Here is a 14462-nt window from a genome sequence, read left to right as displayed (position 1 = left end):
GCCGCTAGTTTATTATAAAGGAATCATAAAGATTTTCTTATTTTATCCCAAATCTACCTATGTATGTACATCTTATCAATATTTGTCAGCAAAGCTTTGTATAATGTAAGTGTGTCAAGTAGGCCTAATTAGGATTATATACCTATTAATTGTCTTTAAAAACAACCAAATTTATATCAACAATATCTTCTCAAAATTTAGGAATATATTTTAGATTTTATAAAGTAAAAATAATTGGATTGGAAATGTTATGCTTTCCAAATTTGTTAGATTTGCATTGGTGTTATTGTAAAAGGACACCTGCCATACTCATTTGTTAACCCTAGTCTCCAAAGTTAATAACGTTTTAATATTCATAAGCTTAACAACCTTGGGGAATATTATTGAATTTGATTGTTTGATCATTTATTTGAGTCTCCAAACGTTTCATCCACTAATTATAATTTTAAAAGGGGGGAATTATGTGTGTATCATTATTGGGGATTTACATCAATTTATCACCCATTGTCTTATCCCAGTGGATCCCTGGGTTCCAACTTTTTAAATTTAATTTAATTGTTAAGTTTATTTATGGTTGTGTATCATCCTTTTTATTTTGACCAACATTATGCTTATTTGTATGCACTCCATTCATGGATATCTGCCTGAAACTAGATACTTCTTATATGCATGAATGAACAGATAATAGACATATGTATCAATCTATTATATACTTACTGCCTCAAACTAAAGGCTCTATTACAAATGACTCATAATTTTATTTATATAGTAGTTGTCCATTTTAAGCTTGAAATTTCAAGTTCAAATAATCAAGTTTCTTTTAAATGATGCGTTTTTATATACTGATATTAGTGATAAAAGCAAAGAAAAAAGTTTAGTAAATAACTGAAACTGAATCATAAGTTTATAATTCATAGTGTGATTTTATATAAGAAATAGGGTCAAAAATATTTTTCTTCTTTTACTTATAACTTATTACATTTTTGAAGAATTATAAACCATAAAAAAAAAACTTAAAGAGCTTCGCTTTTGATAGTTAAGATGAACATATTAAGATTTGAACCACTTTAAGTGTTTAAATTGAATCGGGGATTAAAATGACAAAATCTTACTTCCCAGATTTCTTTGATTCCTTTCTTTGCAGAAGATCAATTTATCTTTTTGCTTATGTAACTAACTGCCTTCCATGACTCAATAGACCGACAATGTTTGCAAGTTTTAAAAGTAACAAGGATGACAACATCCATAAAAGCGAAGCTCTGAAATGGTAGGACAAGCAAACATACTGAATAGAATGTCAGAACTGCATAAGCAAAGTATAAATAAGACTAAACAAAAGTATAAGTAAATTTGTTGCAAAACTAAATACTGATTAAGGACATACTTACATTTTTAGGCCTTGGTCATAAAGATACTTCGCTTATAGCATAAATATTTGTTGTTGATAAGATAAAAAATCATTATGTTAAACGATTATAGAGTTGATACACTTCCAAAAACTTACCTAACTACTACAGGAATCACCATGCCAAGTTTAAAATCTATAGCACAATTCTAACAAGCCTAAATTAACGATAAGAGCTATCTGACACGAACAGACGGGCCGACCCTAATTATGCAAAAGCTATGCCTTTAAAACAATGATTCTAGAAGAGGAATTTATATATTTTGTCTGGAAAAATTCTTTGTTTTGTATAATCTTACAAATAAACATTTCAAAAATATTTTTAAAACTTAAGTCAATATTTAAAAATAGTATATACTGTATAAAATCAGGCTCTGAATTAGCCTACCATCCCAGAAAGGTTGGGGACATTGGGTAGTTTATCACACTTGGCTCATAACTTTTATAATAAAGTTTACTTATTCGCTGGATCAACAATTTTGGGGCTTTTACTGAACTTTTTGATTGGTTGGTTAAATACGCTTTGTGTCTATACGTTTCAGTCACTAAATAATTGTAATCTACGAAAGGCGTAATTTTGAATATAATCTTTAGTGATGTACACCAATTTTTCGGCTATTGTCTCATCCCTTTAGATTCCTGCTACCATCCTGCCTTTCTCATCTTTTTATCTCTCACTAGTTCTCTACTATTTTCTGTACTATATGGACAAAATTTCTATTGTGTAAAATTTGAGTAAGAAATTTAGCTGGAAACATGCCCTTCACAAGACAATTTTTTGGTAAAACTACTTGAATCTACCAATGAATGCACCCCTCCCCCTTCCTTTCCTGCATAAATAAAGGTACTAAGAAAGAGAGGGAATGTCTGATTGAGCCAATAAATGAATCGCATCGGAGCATACATGAAATCTCATTGGTTGAATTAAACTGAAGTTTTCTAGATTTTTATTAGAGTTAATTAGAGCTGTTCTTTCAACTTTTACTCGAATCAAGTCCATCACATGAAGTACTGCCTTCATATTGTTGTTTCACATCTATGTTTTATCTGTGCATTAAAAATAAATATGCTTCATCTATTGCAATCATTGTAAAATAATAAAAATCCCTTTATGAATTTAAGTTAATAAAATAATATTTTTTTCTTGAGTTTCTATTAAAACAAAAAAATAATATTTTGGACTTCAAATGTACATGATTTATAATCTTTAATTCGTAATTCGTATCTATTATAAACATTTAAAATACATAAATTCATAGTTTGTTTCATGTTTACCTCGAAATAAATTATATAAAAATAAAATAACAACAAATAGCAATACAACAGTACGTTCGTTACGTTTTCAACAGGACCTAGCGTTGTACTGTGTATACACTGTACACATATGGGAAAGGGAAAGGGCATATTTTTTTCATTTTGTTCATATAAAGAGTCAGCTGTAAATAGTCGCATTTCTTAAGATAAGGCTTTTCTCACGTAAATTATATCGTGTTAAAATTTATTTTCTAGTATAGTGTAAAGCATATTACAAATCCTTTAATAAGTTAGCTATGAATTGTTGAATTCCTTAATATAAAGTTAGCTTTCTAGAAATTATATACTTGAAAAATTTTAAAGTTTTTTGTCAGCTGGAGGAGTTCCTTTGTCAGATTTACGAAAAAGGTGTTCACACTATAGTTCTTCTCTCCTATTTCTATTCCTACATATTACATATTGTTTTTTTAATATTATAAACATTTTCCATTTCTATACAAGATCAGACCTTTATCACCCTTTGTCTTATCCATTTAGATCCCTGAAATTTTTCTGTTAAGTCTTTTTGGAAGTATGAGGCATTTTGCGGTAGTGATGGTTTACTCGGCATAAAAAGTCAGGGAGGAAGAGGACATTGGGCTGTTTGTTACCCTTGTCCCCAAAGTTTTATATAAATGTTTTCCTATTCGCTGGCTTAACTTTGGGGACTTTAATTTAACTCTAATTGGTTGGTTGTGATCTACATCAGGGATCATTTTGTGTATCATCATTGGGTATATACATCAATTTATCACCCTTTGTCTTATCCCTTTAGATCCCTTATATTTTTCTTGGAAGTATGAGGCATTTTGCGGCAGTGATGGTTTACTAGGCATAAAAAGTTGTGAGGACAGGAAGAGGGAGAAAAGATAAAAATGGTTAAACTTGTTTTTACCTGAAAAACCAAGATCTAAGCATCTTCATAAATCCTGTAACATCTTTTAGTGGACAGGGCAGAGACATAAAGACGGCCAGATACCAAAAGAAATGGAGAGAGAGAGATGGAGAGAGAGAGAGAGAGAGAGGGAGGGTGGGAGAGAGATTGTTCAGATTTATTGTACAAACTTGAGCTTTAGCTCTCACTAAAGCAGAGTGGACTACACAAATATCTATCTATCTTAGTATCTATCTATCTATCTAAGTTTCTTAGTATCTATCTATCTAATCTAATAAGAAAATGTTATTTTCGCCATAATCTGGTTTAAATGTAAACTTTGCCTAAAGATACTCATTTACATTTTGACTTGATTATATTTATCATGCAAGACTTTTGTCTAGATTCATAGATAGATAATGGAAGATTATGTAACAAGGAATACAACATCCATAAAAGCGAAGCTCTGAAATGGAAAGAACAAACGAACATTAACACTTGTAGACTGTAAGAACTGAATAAGCAGAATATAAATGCATAAGTTTAAAGAAAATTGTAAGTAAATTTGTTGCAAAACTACTTAAAGATGAATTAGATGATTTGAAAATAAATAAAAAAATGTTTTCCAAAAAGTAAATTCAGCATGTTTTAAATGGACTTACAGACTTTCTGGTAACGATTATAGAGTTGCTGTGATTTCTAAATCGTACCTAATTGTTAAAGGAATCATCATGCAAGTTTGAAATAGATAGAACAATTCTAACCTGCTTAAATTTTAAAAAAATATCTAACCGTTACGAACAGATGGGCGGACCGACCATATTTATAGAAAAGCTTCACTTTTAAAAAGAGAAATATTTCTTTGAACTTAAGAAATTAAGAATGTAGGTTTTAAACTTTCTTTCTCTCTCTCTCCTAACTTATTTTTTTTTTCTCTATCTCTGAGTATCTATCTATAGTTGAGTGTATTGTAATAAATGTAAACATTGGTATTAGTATTTCTCGCTTATACAGCTAGGTAGATAAATGGATCATTGTGATGGAGATATAATAATACAGCTAGGTAAACAAGTGGATTATTGTGAATTAGGAGATATATAATAGATCTTGGCTTATATAAGTGAGTTAGTTTTAGTATAAACAATAAATGTAATAAGTATTGACTTATTAACAAGTTTTGGAACTTTTGAATTTTGATTTATTTTGAATTTTGGTTGGTTTATTACGTTGAGTGTTCAAACGTTTCAACCACTAATTGTAATCTACGAACGGGCATTATCATTGGGAATGTACGTCAATATATCGGCCATTGTCTTATCCCTTTAGATACATGATACATTTCAGAGCACAAAAATCTACCCCTTCACCTAACTGTTAAAGAAGAGAAAGAGCTGTCTTTGCCCACTTTAGCCTTTTATTGGGCTTCATCGACTAGGCCTGAATCGAAAACAAGAAGCTCTTTATAGTGCTCATAAAAATGATGTCAAACAACTCAAATGAACAATGATAGCAACACACAGACTAAATTACAAATGATAGGCCAGTTTACATTTTAATTGGCCAATGGTTGGCCAGTATGACGTCATTTTTTTATAGGCTCTAAAAAAAGCTTCGAAAACAATATAATAAACCAAAAATAACAAAAGATAAAAAAAAATTACATTGTTTATGATAAATTTATTTTTCATGTCATTGCTTTACTAAAAATATGTATCAACTAGGATAAAAAGATACTTTTAAACTCTATGATAAAAAATAATTCTTTGTAGAATTGTCATTTTAGGAAAAATTCGTCATAACACCAATGTATGGCTTGCTTTTACCATTTTATCTGATACACATTGCCAAACACAGTCCAGCTAGTCCATACAATTCATATTTCATTTCTTCCATAGCCATATCTCTCTATCTCAATGTTATTATTATATTTATCTATCTATCTATAGTTGTATAAAAACACAGTCCAGCTAGACAAAGAATTCATATTTCATTTCTTCCATAGACATATCTCTCTATCTCAATGTTATTATTATATTTATCTATCTATCTGTAGTTTTATAAAAACACAGTCCAACTAGACAAAGAATTCATATTTCATTTCTTCCATAGAAATATCTCTCTATCTCAATGTTATTATTATATCTGTCTATCTATCTGTAGTTTTATAAAAACACAGTCCAGCTAGACAAAGAATTCATATTTCATCTCTTCCATAGAAATATCTCTCTATCTCAATGTTATTATTATATCTGTCTATCTATCTATAGTTCTATAAAAACACAGTCCAGTTAGACAAAGAATTCATATTTCATTTCTTCCATGGACATATCTCTCTATCTCAATGTTATTATTATATTTATCTATCTATCTATAGTTCTATAAAAACACAGTACAGCTAGACAAACAATTCATATTTCATTTCTTCCATAGAAATATCTCTCTATCTCAATGTTATTATTATATCTGTCTATCTATCTATAGTTCTATAAAAACACAGTCCAGTTAGACAAAGAATTCATATTTCATTTCTTCCATGGACATATCTCTCTATCTCAATGTTATTATTATATTTATCTATCTATCTATAGTTCTATAAAAACACAGTACAGCTAGACAAACAATTCATATTTCATTTCTTCCATAGAAATATCGCTCTATCTCTATGTTATTATTATATCTATCTATCTATCTATAATCTTCTGAGAACAAAGTCAAAATTTTCTGTCGTTGTAAGTGAAACATTCACTAAAAATTGAATTACTTAGAATTTCGTATTTTTTTTATTTTCTTCTATTATTCAATTTTCTCTATATCAAATTTTTCCAAGTCAAATATTTTTTTTTTAAAAATAATCTATTAATATAAGATAATTATAATAACAGACGGATCAAAAGAGTAAATTATTGAGATGATGTTTACTGTTCATGGAAATTTGATACCTCTATTTTAAATACCAGCCTCCAAACATATTATTTCCTCTACACCTCTAAGAACGGGTGGGCAAGCAAAGTAATGGGAATGTTACACATTATCGTTAATAGCAGCTGAGATAATAGAATATATCTTCTTGACATATGGGCAGAAAGTTAAAAGTTCTAGGGTTACCATAGATAGAGGGAACAATGGGTTGTTTATTACACTAGTCCCCAAAGTATTTTAATAACGTTTTCTTATTCGTTGTCTGAAACCTTTGGGAACTTAAGTGAAATTTGATTGGTTGCTTCATTGAGTTTGGTTGTTCAACCCTTTCGACTACTGATTTTAATCTACATTGGGGATGTAGATCCATTTTTCGGTCATTGTTTAACCCCTTTAGATCCACGGAAATACCTACTTTTGTCTAGTAGTGCAAAATACACATATAGCATTGGTAAACAAATTTACCTGTATAAAATTATTGACATTCTGTTAAGCTTTGTTAATACTTATACGATTGTATTTGTAAAGTATCTTTTACAGCTTTCTCACATTTTCCTTAAATGATGCGAGGAAATTTTTTTTTCTTTTATTGACCTATCCTGTATGCTAAGATATAATAAAGGGATACGATAATAGCCGATACATTCATGTACATTCCTAATGATGATACACAAAATTACCCCTTCTGTAGATTAAAATTGTTGGTTGAAACGTTTGGAAACTTTAAAACTAAATGAACTAACCAATCAAAACTAAATAAAAACACCAAGGTTGTAAGAGAACGAATAAGAAAAAACGCTATTTTAAGACTTTAGGGACCAGTGTAATATACAGCCCAATGTCCCCTTCCTCCCTGGAAAGATACATATTAAATTTTGTTGTTATTCTCGCTGCAAATTTAAATTTATCATGTGTTTACAATTCTTACATGAATATAGGGATAAGAAAATGGAAATTATTATTATACTTGCTCTAAATTTGAATTTATCATGTGTTTGCATTCTTACAGGAATATAAGGATATGACAATGGGAATTATTATTATACTTGCTCTAAATTTATATTTATCATGTGTTTGCAATTCCTACAGGAATATAGGGATATGCCAATGTAATATATTATTATACTTGCTATAAATTTTGATTTATCATGTGTTTGTAATTCCTACAAGAATGTAGGGATAATACAATGGAAATTATTATTATACTTGCTCTAAATTTGAATTTATCATGTGTTAGCAATTACTACATGAATATAGGGATAATACAATGGAAATTATTATTATACTTGCTCTAAATTTGAATTTATCATGTGTTTGCAATTCCTACAGGGAATATAGGGATAATACAATGAAATTAATATTATACTTGCTCTAAATTTGAATTTATCATGTGTTTGTAATTCTTACAAGAATATAGGGATAAGAAAATGGAAATTATTATTATACTTGCTCTAAATTTAAATTTATCATGTGTTTGCAATTCTTACAAGAATATAGGGATAAGAAAATGGAAATTATTATTATACTTGCTCTAAATTTTGATTTATCATGTGTTTGTAATTCCTACAAGAATATAGGGATAATACAATAAAAGTTACTATTATACTTGCTATAAATTTAAATTTATCATGTGTTTGCAATTCCTACAAGAATGTAGGGGTATGCCAATGTAATATATTATTATACTTGCTCTAAATTTAAATTTATCATGTGTTTGCAATTCTTACAGGAATATAGGGATAATACAATGGAAATTATTATTATACTTGCTCTAAATTTATGTTTACCATGTGTTTGCAATTCCTACAGGGAATATAGGGATAATACAATAAAAGTTATTATTATACTTGCTCTAAATTTTGAATTTATCATGTGTTTGCAATTCATACAGGAATATTGGGATAAGAAAATGGAAATTATTATTATACTTGCTCTAAATTTGAATTTATCATGTGTTTGCAATTCCTACAAGAATATAGGGGTATGCCAATGGAAATTATTATTATACTTTCTCTAAATTTATATTTACCATGTGTTTGCAATTACTACAAGAATATAGGGGTATGCCAATGCAAGATATTATTATACTTGCTCTAAATTTAAATTTAACATGTGTTTGCAATTCCTACAAGATTATAGGGATAAGAAAATGGAAATTATTATTATACTTGCTCTAAATTTATATTTACCATGTGTTTGCAATTCTTACATGAATACAGGGATAAGAAAATGGAAATTATCATTATACTTGTTCTAAATTTATATTTACCATGTGTTTGCAATTCTTACATGAATACAGGGATAAGAAAATGGAAATTATCATTATACTTGCTCTAAATTTGAATTTTTCATGTGTTTGCAATTCTTACAAGAATATAGGGATAAGAAAATGGAAGATATTATTTTACTTGCTCTAAATTTTAATTTATCATGTGTTTGCAATTCTTACAGGAATATTGGGATAATACAATGAAAATTATTATTATACTTGCTATAAATTTATATTTATCATGTGTTTGTAATTCCTACAAGAATATAGGGGTATACCAATGCATAATATTATTATACTTGCTCTAAATTTAAATTTAACATGTGTTTGCAATTCTTACAAGAATGTAGGGATAAGAAAATGGAAATTATTATTATACTTGCTCTAAATTTAAATTTACCATGTGTTTGCAAATCCTACAGAAATATAGGGATATGCCAATGTAAGATATTATTATACTTGCTCTAAATTTAAATTTATCATGTGTTTGCAATTCTTACAAAAATATAGGTATATGCCAATGTAATATATTATTATACTTGCTCTAAATTTAAATTTATCATGTGTTTGCAATTCTTACAGGAATATAGGGATAAGAAAATGGAAATTATTATTATACTTGCTCTAAATTTATATTTACCATGTGTTTGCAATTCATACAGAAATATTGGGATATGCTAATGTAAGATATCATTATACTTGCTCTAAATTTGAATTTATCATGTGTTTGTAATTTCTAGGGAATATAGGGATAATACAATGGAAATAATTATTATACTTGCTCTAAATTTGCATTTATCATGTGTTTGCAATTCTTTCAGGAATATGGGGATAAGAAAATGGAAATTATTATTATACTTGCTCTAGATTTGAATTTTTCATGTGTTTGCAATTCCTTCAGGAATATAGGGATAATACAATGGAAATTATTATTATACTTGCTATAAATTTGAATTTATCATGGTTTTGCAATTCATACAGGAATATAGGGATAATACAATGGAAATTATTATTATACTTGCTCTAAATTTGAATTTATCATCGTTTTGCAATTTCTGCAGGAATATAGGGATATGCCAATTAAAATTATTATTATACTTGCTCTAAATTTATATTTATCATGTGTTTGCAATTCTTACAAGAATATAGGGTTAATACAATGGAAATTATTATTATACTTGCTCTAAATTTAAATTTATCATGTGTTTGTAATTCCTACAAGAATATAGATATAAGACAATGGGAATTATTATTATACTTGCTCTAAATTTAAATTTACCATGTGTTTGTAATTCTTACAAGAATATAGGGATAAGAAAATGGAAATTGTTATTATACTTGCTCTAAATTTATATTTACCATGTGTTTGCAATTCTTACAACAATATAGGGATAAGAAAATGGAAATTAAAATTATACTTGCTCTAAATTTGAATTTATCATGTGTTTGTAATTCCTACAAGAATATAGGGGTAATACAATGGAAATTATTATTATGCTTGTTTTAAATTTTAATTTTAAATGTGTTTGCAATTCCTACAGGAATATAGATATATGCCAATGTAATATATTATTATACTTGCTCTAAATTTAAATTTACCATGTGTTTGTAATTCCTCCAGGGAATATAGGGATAATACAATGTAAAATACCATTATACCTGCTCTTAAATAAAGTTTTTATGAATTTTTACCATCAGCAGTAATAAAGGGATGGGACAAAAAAGATGAATACTTGTCAATATATAAAATGATGATTTGTTACATTTAAAAAAAATTTTTTTTAATTCAGTCGGTTGCTTTTTAACAATAATTAATCTATATAATTACTTTTATAAATAAAAAATGACTCTAATGGTATAAAATTTTTAAAAAGATTTTTGCAACAAATTTTCATGCGATTAACAATGAAATTTATATTTATTTCCTTTATCCTTTATGAGAGAGGGGACAATGGGTTGTTTATTACTCTACTCCCCAATTTTTTTATTAACATTTTCTTATTCGTTAGCTTGGCAATTTTGGGAACTTGTATCAAATTTAGATTCGTTGTTTCTATAAGTTTAGTGTCCAAACATTTCAACTACTAATTGTAATCTACAGAAAGGCACTTTGTGTATCATCATTGGGGATTTACATCAATTTATCGATCATTGTTTTATCCCTTTAGAGCCCTGATATTTTTGTTTATTTATTCTTATATTTGTATTTTATTATCATGCAATGCACATTTAAATACCATACAAAATTTCTGGGGAAAAAATAAACATTTTCTAATAGAAAAATTAATTTTAATGTCTTTAATTTTATGTTTAATAATAATGTATTTTTTTTAATAAGTTATATATAGAAAACTTATGGGTAAAGTCAAGGCAATAATATAATTATCATCCCAAGCTTTTACACAATCTATACTTAAGATATGCAATGGCATATTCGAATTATTATTTTATAACTCTTTTTTGTGAAATAAACAGTTAATCTATCATTTTCCTAGAGTAGTCTTTCAATTGAATATGCGGAATGTGTCATATGCGACGTCATAAAAATTTATCTCTTTTTATGGGTTTCATCCTACTTCTCCTATCATCCCTCCTCTTTAGAATAGATAGAAATAAAAAATCTATGTTTATTATAAAAAAAAGAAAATAACCAAATGGACTTTTCTAAAAATGGACATTTTATATTTATACAATAAAATTTTTTTCAATTACAATAGACCAATAATAAATAAGTACGTAACTGTGCTTTTAAAACATTATTTTGACATAACTTAGGGAATAATTAATTAATTACTAAAAGCCATTTTTAATCTATCATCAAACCTACAGCTATTTCTTATTGGTAGTTTTGTAATCTATTCATCTCTTTCTGCCTCTCACAAAATTCCATGTATTTTTGGATACACTCAAATTTAGCAAAAAACAAGGATGACAACATCCATAAAAGCGAAGCTCTAAAACGGTAGGATAAACGAACATTAACACTTGTAGAGTGTCAGAAAAGACTAAGTAGAATATTAAAATATCTAGACAAAATTGCAAGTAAATTTGTTTGAAATCTTATCAAATAGAGGATATTATTAAAGGACATACTTACATTTTGATACTTCTTTATAGAGATGCTTCACTTATAACATCGTAACTTGTTGCTATAGGAATCAGTATTTAAAAAATCTGGAAAAATAGGATAATGATATCAAATTAAAAATTGGTGTCAAAATTTATAGAAAAGCTTTGCTTTTAAATAGTTGTGCAGATTTATATTAAGTGAATTTTATTCTTTTATTTGATAAATTTGTTAGTCGTTAAACTGTGAGTTATATTTACTATTATCTCATCTTTAACACTTTTGAGGTTAAGCATATTTTGGTAGAGCTATTTTTGAGATGACCCCTATGGTAAAAATGCATTATATTGGTTTGGATTCAACCTTTATACCAAATCAATTCAGAAACTTGGTGTGGCCACATTTCAGCTAATTTTATACATTTTGTTTTTAGAGAAATGAAACACATTAGAATAGTTATTTATCGTATCGTATCATAAATAGCTTTACACGGATATTAAAATGAAAATTATAAGATTAAAAAAAGTTGTGTAAGCCCCGACGTGCTGAAGGCACGGGCTAACAAAGCTGGTATGAATTTTATGATTTCTATTGAAATATTTATGGGAAATTGTTTGTATTACGATGCTTTAAATGATTTTCAGTATGTCTGAGAACCGGTTATAATCTAGTGGTTATCAAATGGTTTCGAAGTCATACTAAAAATAGATTTGAGCGATTTGGTTTTTATTATCTTTAAGATCCAACAAACCAAAAAAATTGCTTTGATAAAAAAATATCTTTGGTTGTTTTACCGCATAACTTAAAAATGGGTTTGGAAAAAGTTTGGAGTTGGAAGCATGGTCATGGATCACTTTTCCATTGAAACAGGACGATAACGTCAAATAGTGTTTTGAAGCACAGAACAGTAAATGTGAAGGGGAGGGTAATTAAAGAGAAGAGAAGGTATTTCGGAGGAAAATAGAAGGAAAGGGGAAGTAGGGGAAAGGGAGAGAATGAATTAGTTTTTAGAATACTTAAAAGTTTTTTTCTATCAGAATAACTGGCTTTCATTGTAAAAATTAAAACTTTAGAGTTTTTAAAAGTTGCATTAGTAATATCACTTTTAATTTTTGGATCGAAGCTCTACTATTTATAAATCAATATGAATACGAATTATTAAAAAAACTATTCTTACTTTCATATCTTACTTAATTGAATGTATTGTACTTATATTTACTAATATTGCACCTATTTTAAATAAATGTACCTTAAAAAAACTAGTCATTAAAAATTAGCATGAATCAAGTAAAAACAACTAACACTGTATTCAGGAGAGTATGAGCTTACCTGGATCCCCATTCAACGGCCACCTGCCTGCCAGCGACATTGGCGGCCACAGCACCGGCTGCTCGCCGCAACTGCCGCACAACGGCTCCGACTACCGGCTATCCGGCCGGTACGGCGGCTCTTGCGGCCCGTTCAGCCGACGTAGCAGCGCCGCAAGCGGCAGCCAATATTCGTACAGCATCCGGGCGGCGCAAAAGCAGCGGCGACGCACCGCCCAACAAATGCAGCAGAAAAACGCCGCCAACTTTCTACATAATCAGTCCACGCTTTCCCTGCCTTATATGGATGACAGCCTTGCGGCGACCTCGTCCTTGTGTAGCCTTGATGAGACCGCTAACGTGAATATTAACAGCGGTTTCAAGGGCGATAACGGCGGGTCTAGTATATTCGCCCACTCCCGCCAGAACTCGTATTGTTCCCATGCCTCCAGGGTCACTTATAACTCACATGCTGAGCTTACTTACAGGAATAACTTTAGTTATCAATAAATATAAAAAGAATTCTTGTTATAAAGAAGCAGGATCTCTGTCTGTTTGTCTTTACCGAAGGATCTCGCTAACCGCTGACCTGATATGGTTATCCTATACAGAGTAGCTTTTCATATGAGAAGGTTTACAGTTTTTTTGGGGTGAGGTAACCCTACCCTCCCAAGACAAATTGAAGCGTTTAAAACCGATGTTAGGAATGTTTTTTTAATGAAAATGTACAGTAAACGATTATTCAGTAAAAACTTAATTAATTTTAGCACAAAATAATACAAGAATAATTTTTACTTAATCTATTCGTCGGTTTTCATATTTTTGTTTAATTATTTTATCACGTGATACAAATAACTTTTAATAAGTAAGTCATATTTTCAAATAATCCAGCCAACCCTAATCCTTATTGATAACTAACCTAACCCACCTGAATTAGACTTGGGTCATCAGAATTTGCTTGGCGCAGTCGGGAGCGGGGTGGCGCTGTCACCTGGGGTAATTATGTCAACTATTGGCACGCCAATAACGATCATAATTTCCCGCCGAATTCCGCCGCCGCCGCCGCCAGTGGTAATGGTGCCCAGAATGGCAATGGTCATATAAATAAGGTAAGGTTTTTACGTTTTTAAAATCGAAGCTTTTCTGTGTGGGTCTGTACGTCCGATACGGCTAGTTTTTTCGTTAATTTAGTCATGTTAGAATTGTCCTATCGATTACAAACTTTGCATGGTGATTCCTGTTAGGTACGATTTAGGTTATGTGATATATTTACCCTATTTATCTGATTTATGGAACACTGATTCCTGTTAAAGTACGGTACAATGTTA

General features: G+C 29.3%; 1 protein-coding gene across 1 annotated transcript in view; it reads left to right on the top strand.

Annotated features, from left to right (window-relative positions):
- para (sodium voltage-gated channel paralytic) overlaps window positions 1–14462 on the top strand; it is a 311186-nt gene that overhangs the window by 185382 nt on the left and 111342 nt on the right. The window contains exons 21-23 of the mRNA XM_080152120.1: window positions 13141–13633; window positions 13839–13842; window positions 14072–14243. Of these exons, the coding sequence (XP_080008246.1) occupies window positions 13141–13633; window positions 13839–13842; window positions 14072–14243 (669 nt within the window). The remainder of the gene's footprint in view (window positions 1–13140; window positions 13634–13838; window positions 13843–14071; window positions 14244–14462) is intronic.

Source organism: Acartia tonsa, chromosome 2 (assembly GCF_053477335.1).
Source record: "Acartia tonsa isolate MP-2025a chromosome 2, ASM5347733v1, whole genome shotgun sequence".
Lineage (NCBI taxonomy): Eukaryota > Metazoa > Arthropoda > Copepoda > Calanoida > Acartiidae > Acartia > Acartia tonsa.
Note: the sequence above shows the minus strand (reverse complement) of the source record. Positions and strands in the feature narration are given on the sequence as shown.